Source organism: Callorhinchus milii, unplaced genomic scaffold, assembly GCF_018977255.1.
Source record: "Callorhinchus milii isolate IMCB2004 unplaced genomic scaffold, IMCB_Cmil_1.0 Scaffold4, whole genome shotgun sequence".
Classification (NCBI taxonomy): domain Eukaryota; kingdom Metazoa; phylum Chordata; class Chondrichthyes; order Chimaeriformes; family Callorhinchidae; genus Callorhinchus; species Callorhinchus milii.
The window spans coordinates 59,889,282-59,915,791 of record NW_024704745.1 but is presented as its reverse complement, the minus strand read 5'-3'; the positions used below and the strand labels follow the sequence as shown (position 1 = coordinate 59,915,791).

Genomic DNA, 26,510 nt, shown 5'->3' with positions numbered 1-26,510 from the left:
GAGAGGGGATAGTGTGTGAGAGATTAGAGAGAGTGTGATTGGGAGGTGGAGTGTGAGAGGAAAGAGAGAATGTGAGAGGGTGTGAGAAGGGTAGTGAGAGAGAGTAATTGAGAGAGAGTGTGTGTGTGAGAGAGAGCGAGAGAGTGCCTGAGAGAGGGGGAAAGTGTCCTCCCATTCTCCGTTCCCCATTCTCCGTCCCCTACCCTCCTCTCCCCACTCAATCTCCCCCATCTCCCTCACCACCTCGTCTCTCCACCCCACCTCTCCAACCCCCCCCCCCACCCTCCATCCCAAGCACAGGTCACTATCTGCAGGGGAAGGAGCCGATGGTTGGTTGCTAAGGCCGCAGATGGTAAGAGATGCGCTGGCCTTCCTGACGGACTCCAGCGAAGCCTCTGCACGCTGAGAACTCCCAACCGTGGCTCCTGTCGCTGCCCTGCGAGGACGTTCACCGGGGCGAAATGGTCTCGGGCCGGATGCGGCCCACAGACCTTTCACAAATAGGGAATGCGGCCCTTGGCAGCCAGAGGATTGGACCATTCCTGGCAACAGAGCATTAAGCAGAATTTGGCAACAAGAGGAGGTTTCGGACCTCAAAATATGTGTTGAGTACTGCTGGAGTTCAACCAATTAAAACCACAATAGCTGACATTGTCCACCAGGCTTCCTGCTGCCTGTCCAGCGTGGACCGTCCTACCTGTGGTGGGAATGATTCCCGAACCAGTGAACCTCACAGACCCGCCCCGGGGGAGACCACCGGTGGAGCCAACCCCGCGCCGCCCTGTGCAGCAGCCCCACAGGGTTGGGTGGGAGATGGTCCGCAGCAGAGCCGCGCACCGCTGGGCGGAGCAGCACGTGACTGGGGCGGGTGCCGGTGCAGGTGTGAGCGGCGGCTGTGACTGCGATGGGGGGGCGTCCGGTGGCGCTGTCTGTCGGGGGCTGCGCGTGAATGAATCGGGCGGCGGGTGCTGAGAGCCCCGGGGCTCGAGGCCGCCTCGTCACCACAGCAACCGGCGCCGGGAGGGAAGGCGGGCGGTGGGGGGGGGAGATGAGAGGCTCCGGCACGGCTGAGGGGGGGGGGGGAGGCTGTCTCCGCGCTGGGGGTCATTACAGGGCCGGTGGTGGCGGCGGCGGTTTGTTGTTGGGTTGGGAGTGCTGTGTGAAGGTGAGCCCCGCGGGGGGTGGTGGGGAGGTGTGTAATCGGCTCAGTGACTCCCCTCCTGCCCACCCGCTCGGGCCAAATCTGGCCGCTGCCGCCCACAGAAAGCCGCGGCGCCTTGGCCGCTCGCTTGGTGGGGCTGAGCCGGGGAGCGGTGGCCGCCCGCCCCCCCGCCCCTGGCCCGGCCGCCCCCCCCACCCCTGGCCCGGCCGCCCCCCCCCCCTGGCCCGGCCGCTCCCCCCCCCCCTGGCCCGGCCGCCCCCCCCCCCCCCCTGGCCCGGCCGCCCCCCCCTGGCCCGGCCGCCCCCCCCCCCGGGCCCGCCCCCCCCCCCCGGGCCCGGCCCCCCCCCCCCCCCCCTGCAGGCGGGGCGGACGGACCCGGTACGGCCACGGATTGGGAAGAGGTTTTGGGCGTTACTTTTCGTTCAGGTCCTAATTTCTTTCCTTCGGGAACCTGCGCCACACCGCAGCTATTCGCTAACAGTGCGGCTGATCTCACGTGCACTTAAACCCTCCTTCACTGACCGCTGATCGAGTCGCAGCCGAGGGTCGGGCGGTGGTTTATTTCCTCGGGTTTTATTATTATTTTTTTTGTGTGGCGTATTTTTTTTCATTCCGTTCAAATGTCCTTTCCGAAGAGACGCAGAAATTGTGTCCCACCGCGTCTTTACTGCTAAGACCGTTCGCTGAGTCATTCGACGTATTCTGTGAAGTTGCAGCGAATTGACAAATAACTTTTATTGCATTTTTTTAAAAAATTCTGCTTTCATTATTGGACGTTTAAAGTGACCCGACGTTTAGCCATTGAGTGACGAACTCTGCGCTTGCGGTTTAATTGAACGAAACGCCTTTTTTTCCGGAGTACATACGTGAGTTTGTTTTCCAATTTCATGATTTGTGTTCGAAGCTGAAGGTTTACAAGTGCTCTCAGTGGAATATGTTTGATGAGACCATAGATTTATCTCCGAGGTGTGTTATATCTTCCAATCGATGTTTAATTTGTCCATTTTTTTTTAGTTCCATTCATCGTCAATGTCACACAATTGTTTTCACTGGAATTCTAATCCCAACTCTTGTCCGATCTGCCTGTGAGTGTATATATCCTCTTCCTCCCTTACCCTCTGGGTGTAGTGGTTAATGCTGGAGTATGGTCCTCTCGGAAAGGCGTCTCTTGAGTAAGTGATCCTTATTTTCAAAAGGATTCTGAGTGTTGATGGATGAATCATCTGTCGGTGTGGGGACGAGCTGCCAGTGCTGACTCACGGTGGGCTATAATTCCCCTGTGGTGCAGACCTGCTGGAGACCTCGCCCAGGTAACCACTCTCCTCCGTGCATCAGGTTACACAGAAGTTTTGTCAGCCATTTGCCCGAGGAGGACACAGCTGAGCCCGAGAGGTTCTCGTGCAAAATTCACTCACCAGCAAAGACAACTGGAAAGGTGCTCTGATAGCTTTGCTTCTCTCTTGCCAGCTCTACCCCAGAAATATAATAACATAGAGGTCATGGTTAAGTCCCCGCTGTCCTCCAGCTGTGCAGTTGCACAGATTGTAATTCATTTTAGCTTTATAGACTCGTTTTATTCTCTTACTTTTTTTACACACCGAGCCATGTGTTAAACGACAGAGCATTAGGAAACTATAATTGAATTTGAATAAAATCTTGTATGTATTAAACAATTTTTAAAAAAACTGAGGAAATTGTGAAATTAATCGAAACATTTTGTTATAGATTCCAAAGACATGGACAGGATATTGGAAGCCATGATGGTGTCGCATCATCCAATTTCTGTGAAGCATTGCCTTGTGAGGCGTATGTTAGAAGCAGCAAAGCAGCCATTGGACAGTGGCCAATGTTGTGCCATGTTCGAGTTATCTATAAAACTAATTCTCCTTGGTGACACTAAATTCAAAAGGGATGTGGGTAAGGAGGTTCTAAGGGCCTTTGCTGAAAACCATGGAGCAGAGTTTGAAAAATTCTTTAATGTGAGTTTCATCTTGAAATTGCTGCAAGATGGTTATGGAACACTAAGTAGAAGAAACATTGGTGTATTGGAATGCATTCAGTTAGGATTGAAGTATATTGAAGACAGTGATTCGGCTTATCGAGTGTTTCAGGCCCTTCAAATTGAGCTGCTTCGAATAGTGTGTGAAAGGCCTGGACCCAAGCTTTGTGCAACACTTTGTAAACTTCTTTCTGAATTTCCTCAATCGATTCCGAGTGGGAAACTTCAAGTGGTGTTCTGTCAACAACTTGTTAGAAGTATAGGACAGTTCCAGTGTAGATCCAATGGGGAGGATGAAATAGTGGAATACCTGGAGCAGGTAACCAGAATTAGCAGATTGCTGCAGAAAATATGGACAATTCAAGCTGCAGTCATCATTCCATCCTTGCGAGAGCTGTTCATAGTTATTTCAACAACAGGTATGGCAAAATATTTGATCAATTCTAAAGTTTTGTTTTACAGATTTCTATTGTTTGTAGTTTTTTTTCCCCCTGTGGCTCCATGTGCCATGTACAAGTGAGTGGGTGAGGCAGGTGAGGAATGACTCTTGCACATTTCAACCTCAAATGATCACCAGAAGCTCCATTTCATGCACAGAGGAGTGAGTGAGTGAGTGAAGCAGATTGTGTGTGTGAGTGTGTGCTGCGTGGCTGAGACTCGGAACTTGATTGTGTGGAGGGAATTAATGTAAGTTGATCCCAAATTAGAACATGCTTGTGGGAGGCAGAAACCTGAACTGGAATGTAAAGATCCTAACTTTTAACGGTAGCAATCTATGTGTGTGTGTGTGTGTGTGTATATATATATATATGTATGTATGCATATGTGTGTATGTGTGTGTGCATATATATATATACTAGCTGTATCCGTTGCAGCTTCACTTGCAGCCAAAAGATCCAATATGGAATATAGATTGACACACACAGACAGACATTTCATCCTTATCTATACTCATCTGAGAGGACTCCTGTGGGAGGACTCCCTTTGGGAGAAATCAGTGGGAGAACTTGGTGCTTTAAAAATGTAATTTTGTTGTTGCCGCGGCTTAGCTTCGCTTGTGTTCTTTATTTTGTTCCCGCCACTTAGCTACGTGCATGCTCTGTGACGCAGGAAACCACAGCGCCATGGTCATCTGGCACGGCCACCAGGTGTAAATGCAGTGTGTGTGTACATACGTAAGTGCTCTGTGACGCATGATGCCACAGCGCCACTTTGAATCATTCCCAGTTTTGTAATCTTGTGGGCGTTTTTTTCTCACCTGCAAAGCAGTTTCTTTTTTTAAAAAAAAGTTTATTTAAAGGGGAAAACTTTACAATTTTACTGCCTAAAACTATAATTTATTTGCTTTTTTGATATCAAAAAAAGTATTCAGAATGAAATGAGGCCGAGGAAAAGATTGCGACAATATTTGATGCATAATTCTAACAATTGAATACTTAATGAAAACCCCAAATAAAACCTTGTGCCTAATCCTCTAAATCTCCAATTTGTGAGTCCTGGAGCTTATTGGTTAGAGCACTTGCCTCACAAGCGAGAGGACCTGGGTTCAATTCCCACTCAGAGCGAAACCTCAGGCAAGTTTCCTTATTCCACACACCTCTTACCTAGCAGTAAGTTGGAACCAGGTTGTTAGTCAATATCACTTTCTGGGGTTAATAATACCTTAAAAAAAATTGGACTCTCAATCCACGACTGTTTGTGGGACACTGTGCAATTGGCTGCCGCGTTTCACCCATAAAATACAGTCAATTCACTTTACAGTATATTCTGTGAGGCACTTTGAGATGTCTCAATGATGTGATAACAACAAGATTTCATTTATACAGCGCCTTTCACGTCGGGAGGACATCCCAAGGCGCTGGACAGTTGGGTTGGGACCCGAGCAGGGGGGAAATGGTCAGGGTGAGGGGAGGGAAGGGAGGGAGCGAGGAAGGGGTAGAGAGTCGAGAGGGGAGCTGAAGGCACGAGGCATTATATCAAATGCAAGGATTATTTTTATTTATCTTTTGACTCAGCGGCCACCAGGTGTAACTACAGCGAAAAACGCCAAACTGAAAATAACTCATGACCAATAGGAATTATCCAAAAACAAATATGCCCATGTCACTCTAAGGTGCAAGACCTTTCGATGAGGTAGAAATCATGTCTCTACGTCAATCAATTATTGAAATCCTTCTTGAAGCGCAGAAACCTGATCTCCCCTATAATTTTTTATGTATATATTATATATATAAAAAATAGTGTCACATTGAGATGATTCCTTAAAGCGTTTAGCTCAGCTGCCTGGGAATCTGAGCGGGGATTGTGGGAGAGTGAAAGCGACAGACAATGAGGTTGAACACTTGGGGAGGAAACTGGTGAGGGATGAAATTCCAGAGAGCAAGGGCAGAATGGCTAGAAGCTTTCCCACCAATGGTGGAGGATCAGTCAGGGACATGAAGCAAGCTGGTGTTAGCTGAGTGGAGAGAGCAGTCATCGTGAGATTACGGAGGTAAGGTTGGGTGAGGCCATGAAGGGTTAGGGTTAATAATAATAATAATCCTTGCATTTGATATAGCGGTTTTCACGTCGGGAGGACGTCCCAAAGCGCTTCACAGAATATACTGTAAAGTGAATTTGTGGGCGAACGCGGCAGCCAATTGCGCACAGCAATGTCCCACAAACAGTTGTAGATTGAAAATGACCAATTTATTATTGTTTTTGGTTTTTTGGAGGGATTATTATTAGGTGTGTGGAGTAAGGAAACTTGCCCAAGGTTTCGCCCTCTGCCTGGAATTGAACTCAGGTCTCTCGCTTGCAAAGCGAGTGCTCTAACCACTGAGCTGCAGGACTCCACAATGAGTTATCTCTCTGGTGGTCTGACAAAGTCCTGTTTTAAGCAAAGATGGTAGCCACACTCTTGATTTGATTGATTTCCCAATTGATTCTGGCTTGACAGCTGCTGTTTTTTATATGCACAAGATGTGCTTATGAAGCTCAAATTGGGAACTGGGCAGAACAAGACTAAATTTTGCATTTCTCTGTTCTTTTGAGTATTAGAATGGAAAGTGCTTCTGCAATGTGCTTATTTAAAATACATAATCATTGCTACGATGAGAAGTAAAGCTCCCGGTGGTCATTTGAGGTTGAAATTAATTTACAGTGTGATGTTTAGACTGGTATTTGATTTTGAAAGGTTTCTTGCTGCCAATGGATTCAGAAAGTGGGGAAATACGGTACTGACATTAGTCACCTTAACCACAAAAACTGACCTTTTAGCATTGTTGAATACGATTTCTTAAACGGAAAATCATTTGTTTCAAAAATACACGGGCTACTTTCGATCTAAGACAAAACGGTCATAAATAATCTACTATTTAAAGAATCCAGGAAGCCTTTGCACTGTTACCAGTTTTCTTGCGAGGTGAATCATTCCACAGATGTCTATCATTCCTGAGTCAGTGAATTGTTCAGTTTTATATTGAAGAGCCAGTTATTGAAAGTTGACTGTTTATGGACTACAAATAACTCAGCAGTTGTGGAGTGCTATAAGTACTAATATACGTGATTAACAATGCAGCAAAATTGGACTCTGGATTTGTTGGAGGGGATTCCTTATAAATCTTTGAATTTTGCTTTAGGGTGGGGTATGTCTGTGCTGAAGAACAAAACATCCTCCCAATTTTCCACCCAGTATCAGTCTGAAGGTCTTAAAGGTCAGTTTAAATGAGGCTAAAACTCCATACACACCAGCAGTGCAGAGATTTGTCTACAGTAACTTTCTTTTTTAATAACCATTGTCTTTTTCTCATAATACTAAAAAGTTTTGATTTAATTTCTTAGTTTTGTCTTAACAATTGTTTTGTAGAGGAAATAGGTAAGAATGGAAAGTCAGGGTTGAGACTTTTCAGAGAATGAGGAATAACCCCAAGTAAGCACAGTTGCAGAGCTTACGTTAAGAATTTGTTGCTTTGACTACCATGTCCTGAAACAAACCAGACGATTTACTTAGATTGACTGCTGTTAACGTTAATAGCGACGAGCAAGTGTTTATTGTAAATTTAAATACATAGCTCTAAAATAGCCACTGGCTTTTAACTAATAGACTTTCATTGGAGGTGGGGGTGCGGTGGATAATATAATTTAATAAATTTACTGTTTCAAAGAACTTAATTTTTTATTTTTAATGAATATTTTACAGAAGGATCTGATGGGCCATCAAACGCACTGGCTGCAGTGGTCCAGTATGTTCCATTAGAATTCCTCGATGGAGTCATTCGAAACTTGACCAATGATGATTCTATCACAGATGCAGAGCTGATGACTGCTCTTGAGAAGTAAGACTATTGTTTGGATAGTTAGTGAGTACAATAGAGTTGAGCATGCATGGGAACGTAAACTAGAATAGGAATGTGCAACATCTTGGAACAGTAGAATACAACAACATATTTTATAGCACCTTTCACGCAGGGAGGTTGTCCAAGGTGCTGGACAATCAGGGATTTGGACCTGAGCAGGGTGTTGGGATCAGGTGGGGTAGAGGGCAGGGAGGGTGACCAAAGGCATGGTCAAAGAGGAGGGTCTTGAGATGTGCCTTGAGGGAGCAAGGCAAATGGATTATGGGATGGCATTCCAAAAGGTGGGGGCAGAGAGGCTGAAGACCCAACCGCTGATGGTGGGGCGGGCCGTGAGGGGGACGGGGAGCAGGCTGGAGCCTGCTGAGCAGCCTACACCCATGGTTATTTCTTCACCCCCTTGATCTCAGCTACACTATAAGTGGAGTCCTGTAGCTCAGTGGTTAGAGCACTCGCTTTGCAAGTGAGAGACCTGAGTTCAATTCCAGGCAGAGGGCGAAACCTTGGGCAAGTTTCCTTACTCCACACGCCTAATAATAATCCCTCCAAAACCAAAAACAATAATTAAATTGGTCATTTTCAATCTATGACTGTTTGTGGGACATTGCTGTGCGCAATTGGCTGCCGCGTTCGCCCACAAATATACAGTCAACTCACTTTACAGTATATTCTGTGAAGCGCTTTGGGACGTCTTCCCGACGTGAAAAAGCGCTATATCAAATGCAAGGATTATTATTATTATAAGTGGTCAAGTGAAGGATTCGTAATGGCATAGAGGATCTAAAAATGAGGGAAAGTTTTACTAAGAACAGTACTTTGCACTGCATCTCCTTAATTCAATTAGATGAATCAATTATTAACTGAGTAGATTTTAGGCCTTTTCTGTATCTTAAATGCTCCAATCAATCTGTTTTTAAAAAGAAATGTCTCATTTTTATATTGGCTCTACACAGTTGTTACTGGATAAAACAGTATCTAATCAGATCATGCACAGTGTTGACTGCTTTTTTTTAAAAAAAAGTTCTCATTTAACATTTTATCTTTGGTAAATAGTTCCCTGCAATCTACTCTTCCTCAGGTGAAAAGGTTGACAATGTAAATCTAATTCTATGATTAAGCACATATCTAATTTTCTAATGGAATCTATATAATAGAATATGGGAGAATAAATACTTCAGAATATCAGATCACATTTTACAGTTCAGAAATAAACCTGTGGACTCTTCCCTTGGGAATATTGTGTCTTACCCCCTTTCTCCACTTTGAATGCAATAGCATCTATTTTCTTAGAGATTTGAATTCTTTGTGCTCTTTACACTATGTTCACTTGTCCTTGGTGTTGTTCCGTGAGGTCAATACCACTTCATGACATGTTCACTGAAGGTGCTTAAGTGCGACATTTTTGGACAAGCTTTCTGAGTTAAGTCAATTATGAATTCAAAAGCTTTATTTTAGTTTACTATGGTCCACACATTTTGATGCCTTTTTGGTACAAGTAAACAAGTTTTTTTTATTAAAAAAGGTTAAGTTAATTTTGTACAACAGTTTTTATTTTATAAAGATTGCAGGATGGAAGGTAAAACATGTATTTTTGGAGATGTCTTAAGAAAATAAGAATTTGCTCCGTGAATTTACCGCCCTTCAATCGCAGGCCGTGTCTTCTGGTTCTACCTTTCAGTACAAGATAATAATAATAAATAATCCTTGCATTTGATATAGCGTTTTTCATGTCTTCCAGATGTCACAAAACGCTTCACAAAAAATACTGTAAAGTGAATTGACTATATATTTATGGGCAAAACGCGGCTGCCAATTGCACACAGCAGTGTCTCACAAACAGTCGTGGATTAAGTGACCAAATTATTATTTTTTATTTTAAGGATAATTGTCCCCGGGAAAAGCGATCCGCCAATCGACTAACAACCGGGTTCCTACTTACTGCTAGGTAAACAGAGGCGTGTGGAGTAAAGAAGCTCACCAAACATTTCGCCCTGCCGGGAATCAAACCCAGCTCTCTCGCTTGTGAGGTGAATGCTCTAACCACTAAGCTACAGGATTGCACGATAAAGCAGCCTATCATGGTCTACATTATCTAGTTCCTTTAGGATCTTAAAGACTGTAATCATATTGCCCAGCATCCTTCTCTTCAGCATGAACATGCCCAGTTTGCCTAGATGCTTCTCATAGTCCAGTCCTTCCATCCTCTCAATCATTTTGGTTGTCCTTCACTGTATCCTCACAATCGCTGCAATATCCTTTGTGGTGATCAGAACTGCAGACAGTATTCCAAGTGCGGTCACTCCAATGATTTATAAATTTGCAGAATTACTCGGTTCAGTATTGCTGTTTTTATACACCCCAGCATCTGATTTGCCTTACTCATTGCTACCGAGCACCGAGTCTTGTAGTTGCTTTTTAATCTAAGAATTGATGGCTACTTCTCTATTTTTAACTTGCAGTATGATTGACTGGTTGTCATGGCCATTAGCCCAAAATATAGATAAGTGGATTGTTGGCTTACTGAAAGGTTTGGCTGCTGTGAAGAAGTTCGCTATTTTGATTGATGTGACACTTTCAAGAATTCAACAGGTCAGTGCTGACAACTGTGGATCAGTTTTGCCATTGCTGTGAATCTAAAGCCATGTGTGATCAATTGATGATAATTTTACATTATTATAGTTTTAAACAAAATGTAAAACAAATTAAACACAGCTTTAAATTAACGTTAAACTGACAAAATATGCAATTATTTGTCCTGAAGAATCATGAAGCAATATGCACATCAAGTTCAGACCTAGAAAATTATTTCAGAATAAATTAGGATTTTCTTTTAAATTACTTTTAATAAATAAGGAGGACAGCATCAGTGTGCAATGAGTGAATTAACACCAACTAACTCTTTCAACTTCTCCGTTGGCAAATTCTAACCTGTCTGTAGAATGCATGTGCCTCCTATTTTAATCTTGTATGCAAGATCTTTATCCATATTAGCTTTGTATGCCATTAATCATCCCAGCGTATAATCTGAAGCTCTTCATAATATTTCAGTTACTTCCTCTGATTCTGCACTTCTCCCAAGCTTGGTGTCAGGTGTAAATTTAACTATCTGTTCCAAATCGGCAATTCATTTATCTATAATTGGAGTCAAAAGAGATCTTCCTATGGGAAGCACGATTCTGAAGCACGACTTTCAAAACTCTTCCCCCATTTCAAACGTAGTACGCTTACAAGTATCCTCTATTTGTTTTCCATTATTTGCTTACCCAACCACATCTATGTCTTATCGTTGATAATTGACACAAAAGCGTTCCATTTTCTAGTCCTAATGATTGGTCCTCCTTTGTAAATACCAAACATTGGGGGGAAAATTGAGGGGTGGGGGGGTGGGGAAGGAAAGAATTTATGCTGTGAGAACTTGTAACAAGATAGGAATAGAATGGAGGAGCCTTGGGGAAGAGTAGTGTTGCTCTTTGTATATTTTATTTATGTTAATTACAGGATGTCATGTTTCACAAGAGGAAATCATTTTATTTTACTGCTCTGAGGTAAAATCAATGAAAACTTTAAAGGCAACAAATTCCTTGTGACTGTGTACACAAACCTTTGTATTTTGCAGGTATTTTCAAGATTGTTTTATCCAGTTACAAGACCTGCAGGACTTGTTGTATTGAAGTACATGCTGCTAAATTTCCAACACTCGCCAGAAGCTTTTCATTTGGTATGCATCATGTATCTTTAAGATAGGTAGAGGGAGGATATCTTTCTACCATTTTCTTTAACTCTTTAAACTATGGAAAGTTGTCATTTTGAGTCTCCTTAAAACAACAGAAAAATGAAACCTGTTATTTCAGTATCTCCGCTCTTCATGTTATACTCCTGGATATAGTCTTACTCAACTCTTTAGCTTTTCATATCTGCTCCTTTACTCGTTAAGGTATTCAGAGGGTTGATTTTCATACTATGATCAAATGCAGAGCACCCATCGATATTTTATACCTGAACCTATTTGTATAGCGTTGAGAAGCCTTAAGCGAATGACAGTCCTATTAAAATGTTCAGTTATGATCTACCCTCATAATGTTCTTGGAAGCAATGTCCTTGTTCCCTCCAAACCTGTGCTTATGGTTTGTAGCTTTTGTATATATAGGATGGGGCAGGAGGAGGGAAGGGAATTAGAGAATTTTTTGTATTGCAATTTTTTGGGCCACATGCTAAGTTACCAAACTTACTAGGAAATAGATATTCTTACACAAACCAAGCGCTAGACTAAAGTAAGAAGCTAACCTTAATTGAAAACAAGAGCAAGGAGTTAACGTTCAATTTGTGCATGGGTGCATTTGGGAATACTGCACCTAGCTTTGGGTACCCCATTATTGAAAGGAGTTCAAAGCCATGGAGAGTGGCAATTTGTTTCCATACCATCTTCCTCAGTGTTGCCAGATATTTGGAGTGGTGGCAGAAGTATCGAGGGAGAAAAATTGGTGAAAGGTTCTGGGAGGTATCTCACTTTTAATGTCATTTGAGGGTTGGTCTCCTTGGTGAATCGACAAAGAATTAATGATGACTATTGAGATGTTTGTAGACTGAAGTGCCTTGTTTTAGTACGAGTGTGGTGTGTGTGTGTGAGACCTGAACTAGTCGGGAGAAATTTACAATTATGAATAAATATCCTTTTCTTTGAGTTCATCAGTATTGGTCTATCAGTACAATTGAAGCAAAACAACCAAGAATTAAATGTATGTTCTTTACAAAGAGTGTGTATTAAAAAAAGTAAGCTTAACTTAAAAGTAGGCTGACTCGTACAATATTTTGATAATTTCTTGACTTGCTTGTGAAAATATAGTTATCCATAAAGTAAAATTCTATGTTGTAATATGCATTTTCTTGGTTACTGCACAGCTTGTCCCTCATCTTCCCAAGTTAGTGGTGTCACTATCTAAAGAGGAATCTGCCTCTGGAACGAGCTGCCTTAAAGAACTCACTGAATTGGTCCATTGCATGATCTTTCGTTTTTCAGGGTTCCCGGACCTCTATGAGCGTATCGTGGAGACACTAAAGGTGAATAACAGTGAAACATTTGAATTTTTGTTTGTTTTAACTTTGCTTTAATATTGGTACACCACAGAGTTTGTCTTTATGATGTACAATGTTATGTTTTTTTTAAAAAAGTGCATTTTGTTCACTCTCCCATTGCCTAAGGATATAGGCCTGAGCCTGATTTAACATGATTGATTCAAGTGCTATTCTCATTCCAACAGGAAATGTACTTCTGTAGGGTTTTTTCATTTGCATAACTAGAAGCACAGCTTTTGAAAAATATTAGTCTTAGATTTCAACTTGTGATTCTTGGATTTGAGTGCAGTGTACAGAGGAATCTCATAATGTGGACCTCTGGGGCCTATATCTTAGAGGTCACGTTGTACTTGCTGTGCAGAAGAAGCGGCATTAATATCGCTTCTTTCGCAAAATGACATTAGTAAGGCTTTCTGCACATGCACAGAGTGCAGGAAGTAGCACAGTTGGCAACCAATTGCATTATTGTTATTTTAATAAGAAAGTTTAGATATCCGAACATCGCTGCTGAACCTCATTGATTGTGCTGAATAATATGACACTTTAGGCTGCTAATAACCCTTGTTGTATTAAACTTAAAACATTTTTAACAAGCAGACATATTTTTGTGTGTGGGCAGCAACTGAAAATAGACAAATGTTTCTTTCAGGAGTGGCTCTGGTAACAACAGTGTATTAAGAGAAGTGTTGAGTTTGGGGATTTTTTTTAACATAACGGGTAAATGTATTAAACTGGATTTATATTCCTCTCCAAGCAAACAATTGTGTGTTTTCAGTTAGCTTGTTAATGTACAAAATAATCTGTCTTGCATTTCTTCCACAAGCCCTACCGTAGATACACAGTAGATTTTTTTTGTCAAAACCTGTGACTATACAAATCAGGTTAGAGGATTGAAGATCTTGCCTCTGTAAAAATCAAGCACAAAATCTTAACTCAGAAACAGAGTTTTATTTTAAATCAGAATGTTTCTGCCCTGTGTTAGTCATGATGTACCAGAAAAAAATACCAATACATTTTTAATATTATAATAATAATAATAATCCTTGCATTTGATATAGCGCTTTTCACGTCAGGAGGACGTCTCAAAGCGCTTCACAGAACAGACACTGTAAAGTGAATTGACTGTATATTTGTGGGCGAACGCGGCAGCCAATTGCGCACAGCAATGTCCCACAAACAGTCGTAGATTGAAAATGACCAATTTATTATTGTTTTGGGTTTTTGGAGGGATTATTATTAGGCGTGTGGAGTAAGGAAACTTGCCCAAGGTTTCGCCCTGCCTGGAATTGAACTCAGGTGTCTCGCTTGCAAGGCGAGTGCTCTAACCACTGAGCTACAGGACTCCCTGTATCCCTGTATTGTTAAGCAGCCTTGCATGTCATGATTTTGGTTAAATCGTATTACATAATTATATGGTACAGCTGAGCCAGTAAGATTTGTAGAACAAAATCGAAGGTTTCATTGTGAATGTCCTGCAAATGGTCTTTACAAGAACAATATACCGAATAAGGTGTACTCAGAGGCTATTTGTTCTCCAACTTGCTTCAGTCTTTGCTCCAATAATTCTGCTTCATTGACACTTTTTCACATACAGTCTATCATCCTCCTTGCAAGGAAATCGCTCTCCTCGTCAGCATTTCCATCTCGACCCTCCACAACCTCCAGATCATCTACATTCGCTCCTGAATTGCATTGGGACGTTCTCCCGACATGCCACTCTACCTTTCTGATCTGCAGAATTTCACATACCCTTCAGCCCAACAATCAACAATGGTGGATGAACTTTCAATCACTTTGACCCACTCTCAAACTTCCCTCTGTTGACACACAATTCTGGTGTAAATCGTCAGTGGATTCCCATAATTCTTATGTCAGGAGCAATTCTACCATGATGTTTCACCCCTCTCCATCTCTCCTCCTTGCACCCTCCCATTCTGTTTTCATATCCCATCTAATAACCTATTGATTGTTTCTTAAGCCATTCCCCTCCTAGCAACCTCCTTCCCTGCTCAGGCCCCTGCACTGATTTTGAAGCACCTTCAGAGGTTTCCTACTTCAAAGTTGCTAGATAATTGCAAGTTGTTAGTGTTCCATTGTAATTCAAATGCCGCTGGCCTGTAGTTGCAGACTAGATTAAATACAACTGATTATATAAAAATTGTAGCACTTTTTTAACAAATTAAAATGTTTTGATGTGCAGCTTTAAAACTAAGTATAATCTAATATAATGTTATTGTTCGCACTAGGATTTTCCTATTCCAAACGAGGAGAAAATAAAGCAGCTGCTCGAACAGAATACTTGGACCACTGAGAAAAATACATCGGTATTGTTTCATCCATCATCTTCTGAAAAGTCAATAACAGGAAGGACAGGGCTGGTCAATCTAGGCAACACCTGTTACATGAATAGTGTCATCCAGGCACTTTATATGGCTTATGAGTAGGTATCTAAAGTAATAATAATAATTCTTGCAATTGATATAGTGCCTTATTGTCTTTGAGAAGACTCAAAGCACATCACAGAATATACTGTAAAGTGAATTGACTATTTTATGGATAAAACGCAGCAGCTAATTGCGCACAGCAGTGTCCCACAAACAGCTGTGGATTGCAGTGACCAATTTTTTTCTAATTTGAAGGAATTATTACCCCTGGAAAAGCGATCCGCCAATTAACTAACAACTTGGGTTCCTACTTGCTGCTAGGTAAATGGAGACATGTGGAATAAGGAAACTTGCCAGCATTTCTCCCTGCCGAGAATCAAACCCAGGTCTCTTGCCTACGAGGCAAGCGCTCTAATCACTGAGCTACAGGACTCCACAGAGTTTAGTGCTAACATTCTGTCTAAAATATTATTTACTTTTGAGGTTGATTTTCTTCAGTAGAGGTTTACATATTATGGAATTAATATAATTTTTTTCTGGTTCCAAAGATATTTTTGGATTCTCTAGTAACACTGACGGCTTGATTCTCAAATATGTTGGCACTAAATATGCTGCTTCTAGACTTTTCTTATATGTGGCTTGATTATCCTAGAAGGGCGGTTGAGGCTGGAACACTAGACTTTTTATACTAAAAAAAACAGCTTGATGCTGTGATGGAAGGATGAGATGTGCTGAAGGCCCATCAAGTGAACTCATCTTATGAATGATGCAGTCTACAGAATTAAGGTCTCTATAGATAGCTCAGCTCTAAAGTATATGAGGATTTTCTACAGTGATGAAAGGCATTTAGAACATCTTCCGTGGAAACCTCCTGCCAATTAAATTTTTTAAAAAATAAGATCAGGTATAGGTTGTTGTATTCCAACAATCTAGCTTAATTTTCCAACAGCAACTTGCACTTATATAGCGCCGTCCATGCAGAGTAGCATCTCCAAGCGCTTAACAGTGGTGGAGCCTGACTCTGAGCTGGGGGGAGGTAGAAGTAAGCATGGTCGAAGAGGAAAGTTTTCAGGCGGGGCTTGGGAGAGAGGGTGCAAGGCAGAAGGATTGATGGAGTGTTCCAGAATTTTTGGGCGTAGTGGCTGAAAGCACGAACTCCGATGGTTGGCGGAGGGTGCGAGGGACGAGCAGGAGGCTGGTGCCAGTTGAGCGGAGGTGCCGGGTGGTGGATTGGGGAATGAGGAAGTCGGAGAGGTAGGGAGGTGTCGGAGTGTATGGATTTGAACATGAGTGTGAGGATCTTGAAGTCGAACCATTCGGTGATGAGGAGTCAGTGGAGTCTGGCCAGAACTGGTGAGATGTGGGCACAGAGTTTGGTCCGGGTCAGTATGCGGGCAGCAAAGTTTTGAATAAGTTGATGATCAGAGTCTAAAATCTTGCTCAGTAACTGATCATAGTTTTGCATTCTCTGTGAATGGAAAATCTGCAGTTCAGGTTTACGAAAGGAAATTTGGTCTTTTTGTTTGATTCTTTAAATTATTGTAAGATCATAAAAGTAAGCATCTCAAGACATATAATTACATTCCTTTTCAAACTGTTTCTTACTGTTAAGATGATATCTTGTGGGCTTAGACTTTCATTGGTGCATTGAAGTTGCCAACTTTGTTGTTATTTGCTGATTGGATCTTTGATCATTTGAGATTGTCCCCAGAATTGTGGCCATTTTCATCTTTCTTAAGAGATGTGCAGATGTTTTCCAGCATCTTATTAGTTGTCAAATTTAAATGCATGGATATAATTGGCAGAGCTCCATCTTATGATCTGATTTGTCCAATTAATGAAGTAGTTGATTTTTAAAAAGGTATCATAACAAACCATTTATTGCCACATGTTAGTACAATGGGATATCTTCAGCATAAGAACAAATTATTCAAAATCCTAAAAAAATATTTTAAGTAACCTGAAATTAACTATCATGACAGCAAGGTAGAATTTGCTCTTTCAAAAGCAAAATATGTTTTGTAGATGTTTTCTGCCTCATGACTTCAAAAGCATTTCACAAAGGATAATTCAATACTTCCAAATTACAATTTTGTTTTAAAAACAGTCAGACAGTAAACTTTATTCTTCACATTGTTTACAGTTATTCCCCATTTTTGTAGTTTACTCAATTAATTAGATCTTTCCACTCCCCATCTGAAAGGAAACATTTAAGCCTATGAAAGAAAATCCTTACATATATAGCCCAGCTGATCTTAGAACTCATATTCTACTAACCAGTGTTGTGTGTTTTGCGCCAGTCCTTTAACATTTATTGTTTGATCAAAAAGCAATTTTTAAAAAAAATCTCTAAATCAAGCCTGCTCAAAAGATGAATCGATCATTTATTGGAATGAATGAAAAGTACCATTTATTAAGTAACAGGTGTAGATCAGGAAGGCGCTACAATATCCAGAGAAGTAGAGGGAGAAAAAAAGTACGTTAGAGAGCACTGAACTTGACCTCTAGAAAATAGGAGGCTTTAAATCAATAAAATGGAAGTTTTCAAGATTATGAAGAAAGTTAACGACGTTGGTCCATGCAATTTGTTTATTAGGTGAGAGGTTTAAGTATTTTAAAAGGAAAAAAGATGAGAGAGTGGGTGGATCTTTAACTCTTAAGATAATACCATTGTGGAATAAGTTGTTAGGGTGGATTATCGAAGCAAATTATATTACTGGGCTCAAGAGCAAATTAAATGTATGTTTATAGAGAGATAAGTAATTTAGGAATATGACAAAAACTTATTTAAAAAAATGGACTTGAGCGCTCCAGGACGCTACCCCGCGTGAAGGGTGTTATATAAATGCAAATTGTCGTTGAGTCACTTTAGCAATCCTATTATTTTTATCACAATGAGGCAAACCTGTTTAGCTTGAAGAGACAATCTTTTATGTTCATAAGTATGTTTTTNGTGTCAGGAAATGACATTATGAGGCATTGAAGATAGAGGTTAATCAAAAACGATAATTGCTTTGGCATTCAGTATGTTGACAGTGGAAAGAAATTTATCCCATGCTAGCAGGGAAATGGATTTTCTAGACTTGACCAGTACAATTAGCCCCTATCCCCCCAAATTGCCTGCCTTTCTAATTTATGAAACAGATTTTTATGTCCTTTTCTAGCTTCAGACGTGCAGTAATACTACTGAAGGAAATTGATTCACAACCAATAATGCTGAAACTACAGTGGCTGTTTGTCTTTCTCGAACACAGTAAGGTATGGAAATAAATTTGTGTAAACTTCCCTTGTACAGTTATGTTTTTGTATTGTTTGTTTGTATGTATGATTTGTTTGTATGGTGCAGAGTTGTGATCAATACCTATGACTATACATTCAAATTTTACAAAAGGTGCATTAAAGAAGGGTTCAAAACCTTTGAAACCTTTGTATTTGCAAAAAAACACATAGAAATGAAAACCATAGGAATAAAATACATCTGGCCAGGGAGAGGAGGAAGTTGTCCAGTCATGTCTAAGTTACTAGTTTATCTGATTGATATGAGAAGTATGGATATATTGGAATACCCTTTTAAAACTGCTACAGAATAATAACTGAGTTTTTTTAAAAAAATACATTTGTCACTGGGCAGATAGATTTTACAACCTGGTATATAAACTCACTTAGTATTATATTTAATTGAATTAGCAAATACTTGGTAGATATTTGCGGTAGAGAGAAACTGAAACAATGCAAAAAACATTCCTTTCTTTATTGGCCTTTTTTCGTATGTCTGACTGCCTCCATTGAGAATAACAAGTCTGTGTTGCAGGGCTTGAATATGAGAAAAAGGATCACATAGACCAAAGCTTTCTTAGTATTTTTTTTTCTCTCTGTCCAATTGCTTATTTACCGCTAAAATAATATACTTTTTTGACTTCCTTTCTCTCTTCCTAAAAAAAACATTAAACTTCAAATACAAGCTTCTAAGAGTGTTTGTGAACTAGCTGGCCATAGTTGTTTGAAGTATGCTATTGTTCCAGGTTATAGCCTATAGACAAGCTATCTAAATGATTGGAATCCATTCTCATTGAAGATTTTTCTAAAAACCTGACTCTTCTCATTTATTTTAGAGACCAGCCATCTCACCTGATAGCTTCTTGAAAGTTTCATCTCCTCCATGGTTTAACCCAGGAACCCAACAGGACTGTTCCGAGTACTTAAAACATTTGTTGGATAGGTAAGTTAAATATTCTATTCAATATAAGTTTGTTTTTAAATCAGCAATTATGGATAATCATTTTTTTCAATTTCTGAAGTTAACAATGGGATGAATTGCTATCTTTCTGTGTTGAAAAATTCTCATTCTGTCTACTCAAATCAAACGGATTAGAATTAAAATTGTATACTTTCCAGAGGAATAATTTTGGCTTCACAAATGTTGCTCTTTGAAAAGATGAGGAACCATCCATAGTAACCTTGAAACTTGTCATTATATTAAAACTAATACAAAAACAAACTTATAATGGAGCAAGTGTGAATATGAAGACCTTGAAATTGATCCTTTGAGATGGGAGGTAGTGGAGTCTGGAGAAGATGGGCTGGTGAGCTCATGTCTTGAGGGGAAAAGGAAAAATTAAAAAAAAGTCAGCAATTGTGCTTGCTTTTTATAAGAAAATGTGTACATAGATGATATTAAGGGGAATTCATTGATGGTGTTGACATTTCCTCCCGCCATTCTTACCTATAAATAGTTAATTTTCTTTTAAAGGTCACATGAAGAAGAAAAGAGAGTGATTTTCCACAAGCTGAAATGTTCAGGCAGTGAAATTTGTATGGAAGATGATCAAGATTCAGAAAAGACATTAATAGAAAGAATGTTTGGTGGGAAGATGGTAACCAGGATCTATTGCCTTTGCTGCCGCAATGTTTCCTTTCGCGAGGAAGCTTTCACAGATCTGTCTCTTGCCTTTCCACCACTGGACAGAGTTCTGCATAGATTTGGCAGTTCAAATGATCCTGCTATTTCAGTGGAAATTGTAGGCTCAGATAATTCAATTTCCCACTTAAAACCACAGAAGGCCACTAAGTCTGGAGGAAAACCGAAGCAAACAAAATCTAGAGACTCTTTTGTACGAGTAATGCCAATTGAAATAATAGGTTCCAATGGAAAAGCAAAGAAGGAAGAACCTTCAGATTCTAAAGAGACAAAAAGGGATAATCTGTATCCATATAGCACAATACCGAAGAAAATTGAGTTTGCAATGGCTTCTGGGGAAAAAGCATGTGGTTCATCGAGTTCGAGATCGGTCTCTGACCTCATAAACTATTTTCTTTCACCAGAAAGGCTAACTGGTGACAACAGATACTACTGTGAAAAGTGTACCTCCTTGCAGGATGCTGAAAAAGTGGTGGAATTAACAAGGGGACCTCATTATCTCATCTTGACTTTGTTAAGGTTCTCCTTTGATTTAGTAGCAATGAAGCGAAAGAAAATTCTAGATAATGTATCTTTGCCTTTAGTTCTCAAGCTACCCATCAGAGTGACTGCAAAAAAGGACAAACAAATAGTCGATGCTGACACGCCGGGTCATCACATCAAAAAATTGAGACATTTTGCAGACAATGTCACATATTTGTCACTTACTTATGACCTCTGTTGCATAGTGGTGCATTCTGGCAACTCTTCAGATAGCGGACACTACTATTGCTATGCCAGAGATTGTGTAGAAGCTGAGTCTGGAATGGGTCCAGAAGTTAATTTGGAAAATGAAAGAAGATCAGAGAACCAGTGGTACTTGTACAATGACACAAGAGTTTCCTTTTCATCTTTTGAATCAGTCAGCAATGTTACAAATCACTTCCCCAAAGATACCGCTTATGTACTGTTCTACAGACAGCGAGCAGGAAAACATACTTGCCTAGGCAATGAAAGTGTGTTGGATAACGTGAAAGTGCATAGAGAGACACCAAAACACACAGAGGTGATGGAAGCCATCTCTAAAGACGATATTAAGTATTTACAGGTATGCCCACAGTAATGTCCCACAAACAGTTGTAATGTTAATTACTAATACAATGGAGCAGAGGAGTTCTGTAGCATATTGGTTAGAGCACTCTCCTCTCAAGTGAGAAGACCTGGGTTTGATTCCCGGGCAGGGCAAAATGTTAGGCAAGTTTCCTTACTCCACGTGTCTCTATTTACCTACAGTAAGTAGGACCCCAGTTGCTAGTTGATTTCGGATTGCTTTTCCGGGGTTAATAAACCCTTCGGGAAAAAAAAAAGAATATGGTTACTTGATTAACGACTGTTTGTGGGACACTGCTGTATGCAATTGGCTGCTGTGTTTCTCCCACAAAATATACAGTCAATTCACTTTGCAGTACATTCTGTGAATTGCTTTGAGATTAGGAAAAGCGGTAAACAGTGAAGAGGATAGTAGCAGACTGCAAGAAGACATAGACTGGTAAAATGGGCAGACGTGGTAGATGAAGTTTAATGTGGATCAATGTGAAGTGATGCATTTTGGGAGGAAGAATGAGGAGAGGTAATATAATATAGATAGTAGAATCATAAAGGGGTGAAGGAACAGAGACCTGGGGGTTCATTATAGTAAATCTTTGAAGGTGGCAAGTCAGGTAGATAAAGCTGTTTAAAACGCATACAGGATAATAGGCTTTATAAATAGGGGCATAGAATACAAAAGTCAGGAAGTTATGATAAACCTTTATAAAACTGGCCTCAGCTAGAATACTGTGTTCAGTTCTGGGCACTGCACTTTAGGAAGGATGTCAAGGCATTAGAGAGGGTGCAAAAGGGATTTACCAGGATGGTACCAGGGATGAGGGACTTCAGTTATCGGGAGAGGCTAGAAAAGCTAGGATTATTCTCCTTGGAACAGAGAAGGTTAAGAGGAGACTTAATGGAAGTTTTCAAAATGATGAGGGCATTCAATAGGGTGAACAAGGAGAAACTATTTCCATTGGTGGGTGGGTTGATAACCCAAGGGCACTGATTTAAATAGTTGTTAAAAGAAACAGGAGAAATGTTTTCAACGACGAATTGTTCGGATCTAGAATGCATTTGCCTGAAAGGGTGGTGGAAGCCGATTTGATAACAACTTTTAAGAGAGAAGTAGATAATTATTTGGGGAGGACAAGTTTGCATGGCTATGGGGAAAGAGCGGGGAGTGGGATTGATTTAAATAGCTCTTTTCAAAGAGCCGGCACAGATCTGATGGGCCAAATGGCCTCCTATGCTGTATAATTCTACAATTCTATGAATCTATGATGTCTTGAAGATGTGATGCTGAAGTAATACATATAGATAGAATTGTGCATGGGAAATATATTGGACTATTTGTTTCAGTGACTTGACTGTTAACTATTGGAAATAGAAATTGCCTTCCTAAATCATTTAGCAAAGATGTTATCGGAATTGAATCACCTCAAAACTGAAAGTAGTTTTTAATTTGAGAATGTTTATGAGAATGTAATCTAGAAATGATGGATTTTTTTTCTTTCCAGGAACAAGAAATGGAAGCACGGAGAACATCCACAACGTCTATAACAACCCCAGTACAGTGGAGACGTTTTGATGATGATCAAGATGATGGTCCTTCTGGAAGTTGTGGTCCTGCTGCTGGAGGAGGAAGTGACTTTGGCTCATTTGAACATCTAGTTTTCTAGCTGCATTTAAAGGGTTTATTCTTTCACTTGAGTTTATGGTTTGCATAGTACATACTGCATGATTCCAAGTGTCCTTGAAGAGAAAAGGAATTCATCCTTTATACTTTAGGCAATCATTCTGAATAAGTATTTTGTTCTTATTAAGGGACTGTTGAGAAAATGAACATTTGCCGAATGTGTGGAATCAATTGAACAAAATTAAAGGATTATAATGGGAATAGATTCTAAACAAATTGATCATATCTGGTAGGTGCTGGGTTTATAAATAGTATATTACTCCTTATATATTAGATGCTTATACTATTATGTATCCCATAAGGTCGGTTTTCAAAGGGATATGTCACTTTAGATCTACTGTTGTCGGTCTGATGTTGGGTCTCCCAAGTGGTTCCTTAATTCCCATGTGACTTCTAAACTTATTTATATAAGACAGATCTTCCTGATTTTCTTGTTATTTTATTTATCTCTGCCTTTTCAATAAGATGCAAAGCAACAATTTGGTAACAGATTTTCAAACTGTCAAAAGACCTTAACTCATTTGTTTTAACTGCTCAGACATTTACTATTGTTTGACTGACATAAATATGTTAGTGATGACAGATTAACTTCAGATAACAATCAGAAAAAGCATAATCAGTGACAGTGCAGAAGATACCACCTTGTGCAGCAATGTGCCATACTGACTGGAAGCTTACACGTTAGTTAAATTCCTGGATTAAGAAAGGAAAAATACACCAAGTTTCCTTATCACAATCCAGACTTCCCGGCTGCAAGGTGGAATACAGATGATGACAGAATTGGGCTCTACTGTGGTACTTTTCACTCTGTTGCTATTCTTCCCTCACCCTCCCCCCCCCCCCCCCCCCACACACACACACACTCCTTTGCAGTCATTATTTCCTGAATTATGACACTTGAAAAAGGGAGACTCTCAGTGAATGTGTACTGGGCAGATCACTGAAAAGGATTGAAGTTTTCAGGAAGAGATTTAACAGGTGGAGAATGACCCAACTGTGTGCCTTCATAGGCTGTTGTGTGAACATTGTTAGTACAGTAATAAAAAATAAATTTTAACCTAATCAGTCATGCAAAAGTTACAACTACTAATTAACTGCCAATTATCTAATATCAACTAATTGTACACTTGTATGTCCTACGTATGTCCAAATGTTAGGGTCATGTTTGAAATAATGAAGTTGTAATGTTGGAATGGCCCTGAAAGCCTCAGCATTTGTGCACTTTATTAGCTCTTGTATATTTTTCTATAGTAATCCAGTCCTTCCAAGGATATAAAAAGAAACTGTTTGCAGTGAGTCTATTAAAAACAAGTTTTGTGATCAGTCAGGAGAGCTGGAATTAATGGGCTGTGAAAGGATTCTTGTCACAAACTTGGGCTCAGTATTTGTCACTGAGTTTCATCTAACTTCAGCTCTGAAGCCAAGCTCTACAGTTACATTACCCACAGAGGATTTTTGAAAAGTATTCTATTGTCTATTCAAAGACAAAATTTTAACTATTGATCAAAGCTGATCAAGTTAACTTGCATTAAATTTAAGAAAACGTCTAATTCAAAACCGTTGCATTTGATATAGTGCCTTTTCAAGGATTCACAGTCATTGTAGTAGTAGTAGTAGTAAAAGCAATAGTGTTTTTCACAGTTAGTGATTTTAACCCAGCAGTAGACGTTTTAGAGCAGCCGAGTGTCTTGACACGTGGAAATCCATCACCATACTTAACAGTATTCAAACCAGCAGAGTTCCATGTCAGCATATGAATTTTCCTGTGTCTGGAATGGAATGCACACTCCTCAGAAGGTTGCACCCTTCTTACCTAATTCCAGAGAATATTAAGAGCGGTTTGGCAAGAGCCAAGGTTTGGGGACCCCAGAGTGTTTTTTGGGGGTACCGCTAAAGCCATATTGCTTGCCATTGAATGCACTGTGACAAGGTCACAAGATTGATCTAGAACAAGGCCCTTCTGGCTATCTAATTTCATCCCTCCAGAACACCTACTTGATCATCTTCCCCCACCTCCCCTCACTATATAAAGCTATTTTTTAAGCACCCTGCTTGTCCACTTAGGACCTACCTATCCATTAGCTTGGGCTTGCAGGATTACTGTGAACTGAGTGGGATGAATTCCTATCCTCAATGAATGCCCCTCTAAATATCGCAAACGAGACAGGCTCGCTGGTTTATCATCAGCAGTACCCTGGAGTACTGCATTTCCACCTGGCCCAGAAACCGGTTACTGAGACCACCGCAACAGGTTGATTCAATTCCAACATTCTGTTGTCAAACATGTGACTTTGGAATCAGTTCATCTCCAAGGAGACAACAACACATTACATTTGTGTACTTTTCAAGTCAGGAGATGTCCCAATGTGCTGGACAGTTGGGGATTCACACCTGAGCTTGTGATTGGGATCAGGAGAAGTGGAGAGCAGGTAGGGTAGAGCTAGGAGGGTGACTGCAGGCATGGTCGAAGATAAGGGTCTGGAGACATGTTTTGAAGGAGGCAAGGGAGGAGACCCTGCTCGCCTTTACTCTTCCCTGGCCCCCAAAGGATCATCACCAGTTGGTCATTTGGCATCCATGAAGACCAGGTTTGAGCCCTCACCAGATGATATCAGGTATCCACCTATTGAGGGCTCAAACATGTTATTGTCAGTACTTACAAAGCTGACCAGCTTTTTTATTCCAACGTGCAGCAGATAAGGTAGCTTGTTTTTCTGCTTTTGATCCGAATAACTGTGCATTCAACCCTCAGATCATGCTTGTGAACATATGCAACCCAGCTGTTTGGTAATTGTCTAGCCCAAAACCATTAATGATAAAAGGGATTCCTAAAAGCAGCTACAGGTTGATGAAATCTGAATGAAAGGGATGAAAAACCATGAATACACTCTTTGCAGTTGTGTTTACCTATTAGCAGCTACTTCATAAAACGAGATTAGTTTCTGATCAACAGCAATGTCTTGGAGCATTGATGAATTAATTTTTTTTGCAACAATTTAACTTGATTCAATGTATATATTTGTTCTTCCAAAATAAAAATTACCTTTCATTTGTTCATATTAAACTCTGTCTGCTACCGCTCAGTCCATCTGTTGCTTTAGCCCAGATCTTCCTAAATGCATCCCATTTAATTGCTCACCATAGAGCAATAGAAAATGTTAAAACAATAAATTCTGTATTCTGTCATTTATATAATAATAATAAATAATCCTTGAATTTGATATAGCGCTTTTCACGTCTTCTAGACGTCTCAAAGTGCTTCACAGAATATACTGTAAAGCGAATTGACTGCATTTTTTGTCGGTGACATACGGCAGCCAATTGTGGAGAGCAGTGTCCCACAAACAGTCGTGGATTGAAGTAGCCAATTTTTTTTTCTTGAGGGATTATCATCAGGCATGTGGAGTAAGGAAACTTGCCCAAGGTTTTGCCCTGCCGGGAATCGAACCCAGGTCTCTCACTTGTGAAACGAGTGCTCTAACCACTGAGCTACAAATGAACAGCTGGAGACACAGAATAGATCTGTTGATGGAGCTTTTTCTATTTGTTATCACTTGCTACTTCCTAATGTTAAGACAGTTTTCAAACAATCCAGATAATTTCACGAGGTTAAAACTAATATAAGTCTCATGTGTGGAACTCTGCCTGTTTTCAACACAATTCAGATACTCTAGTGCATGTGGCCGAAGGTGCAATCAGAGATATCCACCACAACCCCTATGTATTGATAATAATAATAATAATAATAATAATCCTTGCATTTGATATAGCGCTTTTCACGTCGGGAGGACGTCCCAAAGCGCTTCACAGAACACACTGTAAAGTGAATTGACTGTATATTTGTGGGCGAACGCGGCAGCCAATTGCGCACAG

At 40.5% G+C, this 26,510-nt stretch overlaps 1 protein-coding gene across 3 annotated transcripts; it reads left to right on the top strand.

Annotated features, from left to right (window-relative positions):
• The first annotated feature begins 1,112 nt into the window (after positions 1–1,112).
• Positions 1,113–23,960, top strand: LOC103172722 (ubiquitin carboxyl-terminal hydrolase 35). Of its 3 annotated transcripts, none has more exons than XM_042334329.1 (12): positions 1,113–1,165; positions 1,946–2,028; positions 2,888–3,580; positions 7,342–7,477; positions 9,955–10,084; positions 11,112–11,213; positions 12,395–12,553; positions 14,815–15,008; positions 18,117–18,210; positions 19,065–19,171; positions 19,703–20,915; positions 22,459–23,960. In XM_042334329.1, the coding sequence occupies exons 3-12, from the start codon at positions 2,899–2,901 to the stop codon at positions 22,618–22,620; spliced, it is 2,979 nt and encodes a 992-aa protein (XP_042190263.1). In that variant the 5' UTR covers positions 1,113–1,165; positions 1,946–2,028; positions 2,888–2,898; the 3' UTR covers positions 22,621–23,960. The 3 variants fall into 3 exon arrangements, with proteins under 3 accessions (XP_042190263.1, XP_042190261.1, XP_042190262.1); XM_042334327.1 differs by having other exon boundaries at positions 19,703–20,957; XM_042334328.1 differs by lacking the exon at positions 1,946–2,028 and having other exon boundaries at positions 1,130–1,165; positions 19,703–20,957.
• Positions 23,961–26,510: the final 2,550 nt, after the last annotated feature.